Source organism: Solanum verrucosum, unplaced genomic scaffold (genome assembly GCF_900185275.1).
Source record: "Solanum verrucosum unplaced genomic scaffold, falcon-dt-bn FXZP01000199.1, whole genome shotgun sequence".
Lineage (NCBI taxonomy): Eukaryota > Viridiplantae > Streptophyta > Magnoliopsida > Solanales > Solanaceae > Solanum > Solanum verrucosum.
This window is the reverse complement of record NW_026020049.1, coordinates 1,697,066-1,699,791: the sequence shown is the minus strand read 5'-3', so window position 1 is coordinate 1,699,791 and position 2,726 is coordinate 1,697,066. Positions and strand designations below refer to the sequence as shown.

The window sequence follows — 2,726 nt, the reverse complement described above, 5'->3', positions numbered from 1 at the left end:
ACAATAAAATGGATGTCAATAACATGTTGGATTATTTGGGTGAAAGTGATACATGTTCAGAGGTTTAGAGCTTAGAAGAAATTGTAGATACCATCAGAAAAAGCAATGTTGATGATGAAGTTGAAGATGATATTATACCTTTGGAACCAGTTACGCGTAAAGAAGCACTAATCGCATCTAGAACTCTTCACAATTTTATGGTGCAGTTAGAAAAGACAAAGCCAGAGCTCTTGGATGCAAGAAGAAAAGTTAGAGATGAGCTTCAATTAGATTTAAACTTTAAGAAAAACAGAACACAATAGAATCATGTTTCACGAAATTGTCTTAGATATATTTGTACTTTTAAAGAATTATTAATTTATGATATTAATGGGACCATATATTTATATAGGGGTCTTCTGGAAATATATTATCTTATCGAAATTGGTGATTTTTTCCATTAGCCCAAGTTGGGACCGGAGGAAAATATTACTTTAGAGAGATTATTAATTTACTGAATATTAATTTATAGAGGTTTTACTGTATAATTTCTCTTAGGGCTTGTTTGATTGGGGAACATGTTATTTTGAGATTAATTATTTCGGGATCAATTATGTCGAAGTCCAGTACACTACTATATATACTGATAATTTCCAAGACAATATCGGGAGTACCCATCTTATGCGAGATTGTTAATCCTTCCTCATCTTTTGAAAATAAAAATATGTGTGCACTCTAGTTTTTCTAGACCCCATTTAGTGAGATTCCACTAAATGTATTATTGTTGTATTTAATCCACCCTCATAAAAATAGCGTTACAATTCTGGACTAACTAATCCGTGATAAAATATCTCATAATTTTATTTCAATCAAATATAATTTTTTAATTAAACATGAAAATAATCTCGAGATTAATTATTACTTGTCTATCCTTTAAAACGAGCCCTTAAAATTAATCTTGCTCAAATAATACTAGGTAAATTGAAGCGGAAAAATACAACTAGTACTTTTGAATAGTTTGGGGAAAATTCTCAAAGCACAAACACAAGGTTCTTTACTCGTTCATAGCAAAAATTGAGAGCTCAAATTTCTGCTACTCAAATGGAATCCAAGAAAGATGGAGCCTTCTATATACACCCAAATCTGAAAAAACCCACAAATCATTCTCAATTACCTTCAACTTCAATAAAAGGTTCAGTCTTGATGACAATCCCTGTGTTGCCAGCATAACTCATCACTGAAATCCTCTCAAGGGTACCAGTGAAATCGCTTTTGAAATTCAGGTATGTTTCGAAATCTTGGCTTGCTTTGATCTCTAGCCCTGAATTTATCAACACCCATCTCAACTTATCCACTAATAACAACAAGGATTACACTCACCATTTGCTTACTATGAATTTTGGTGCAGCTATGAATGGTCTTCATGAGTATACTCTTAAAGATTTTACTCCTACTTCCTTACTTTATGAGTCTGTAACTGAGGCATTTGACTTGGATTACCCGTACAAGAAATTGCCCAAATATTTTTCGATGGTAGGTTCTGTCAATGGATTGATTTGTCTTGCCATTGAGGAATATGACTTGGTTCTATGGAATCCATCAATTAGGAAGTACAAAAAATTGCTTGATTCTAAACCTACATTAATGAAGAAAGATTGTTGGCCTTTATATGGTTTTGGATATAATGAATTCCACTATGATTATAAGGTAGTGGCTATTTTTTTGAAATATAGCAGTCGGGATCAAGTTGAGGTTAAAATATATTGTTTACATAGTGATTCTTGGAAATGTGTTGATGAATGTCCTATTAAGAAGCTATTAAATATATCGGGCAAGTTTGTGAATGGGAAACTTTATTGGATTACTCATGGCCCTGATTTGTTTAATATGTATAAAGACGGGAACATCATTTCTATTGATTTAGCTGATGAGAAATGGGGAAAGGTGGAGCAACCCTCCTATGGAGTAAAGACATTTTTCTTTGAGTTTTGGAGTGTTTGGAAGTGATTTTTCTGTTTTATGTGATAATATGGTTAGTCATGTGGACGTTTGGGTTATGAAGGTGTATGGTGTAACACCCCATATCCGAAAATAGAGATTTCAGATTTTTGGTGTTACAGGTGGCACTCACGGACACCATCCACGGACCGTAGATGGACCCACGGTTTGTCCTGCAGGTCCATGACAGAAAACTTCCCCAGAACTCAGTCAGAAAATTTGGCTAAGTCCTGACTCACGGACAGACTCACGGTCCGTAGATCAGACCACGGTCTGTGGTCTGTGTTCGTGGATCGAGACTTCTCTTACCCAGCCTCTGACACAAACTACGGTCGACCAGCACGGACCGTCATTCAATCCACGGTCCGTAGGTCTGACCGTAGATGAGGGTCAGCAGCCAGTTAGCTGAAAAATATTGATGGGTCAACTTCAGATGGTCATAAATCTTAGCACAAAATGAATTATGTGTATCATGACCTATTGTTAGATAAATAATTGAATTATCTTTCCAACACCACCAAGTTTGCTAAATTTCGACCTCCGAGTAAAAAGTTATGCCCGTTTTAGTGAAACCCTGTCGGGCAGACTCGACCTACGGACCCAATCGACGGACCGTCGATTGATTGACGGACCGTAGGTCCATTCCGTCAGTCACTCCGACAGCAGTTAATTCAGGGGTCTTTTGGTCTTTTCCTATTTCGTTTAACCCCTAAGATACGTCGTTTAGACCCTAAATCATGAGGTTTTAA

The 2,726-nt window shown here is 36.1% G+C and overlaps 1 protein-coding gene across 1 annotated transcript; it reads left to right on the top strand.

The window, feature by feature from the left end:
• The first annotated feature begins 1,371 nt into the window (after nucleotides 1–1,371).
• On the top strand, nucleotides 1,372–1,986 carry LOC125823125 (F-box/kelch-repeat protein At3g23880-like). The gene has a single exon (XM_049502547.1). It carries the CDS (start codon nucleotides 1,372–1,374, stop codon nucleotides 1,984–1,986), a length of 615 nt encoding a protein of 204 aa, XP_049358504.1.
• Nucleotides 1,987–2,726: the final 740 nt, after the last annotated feature.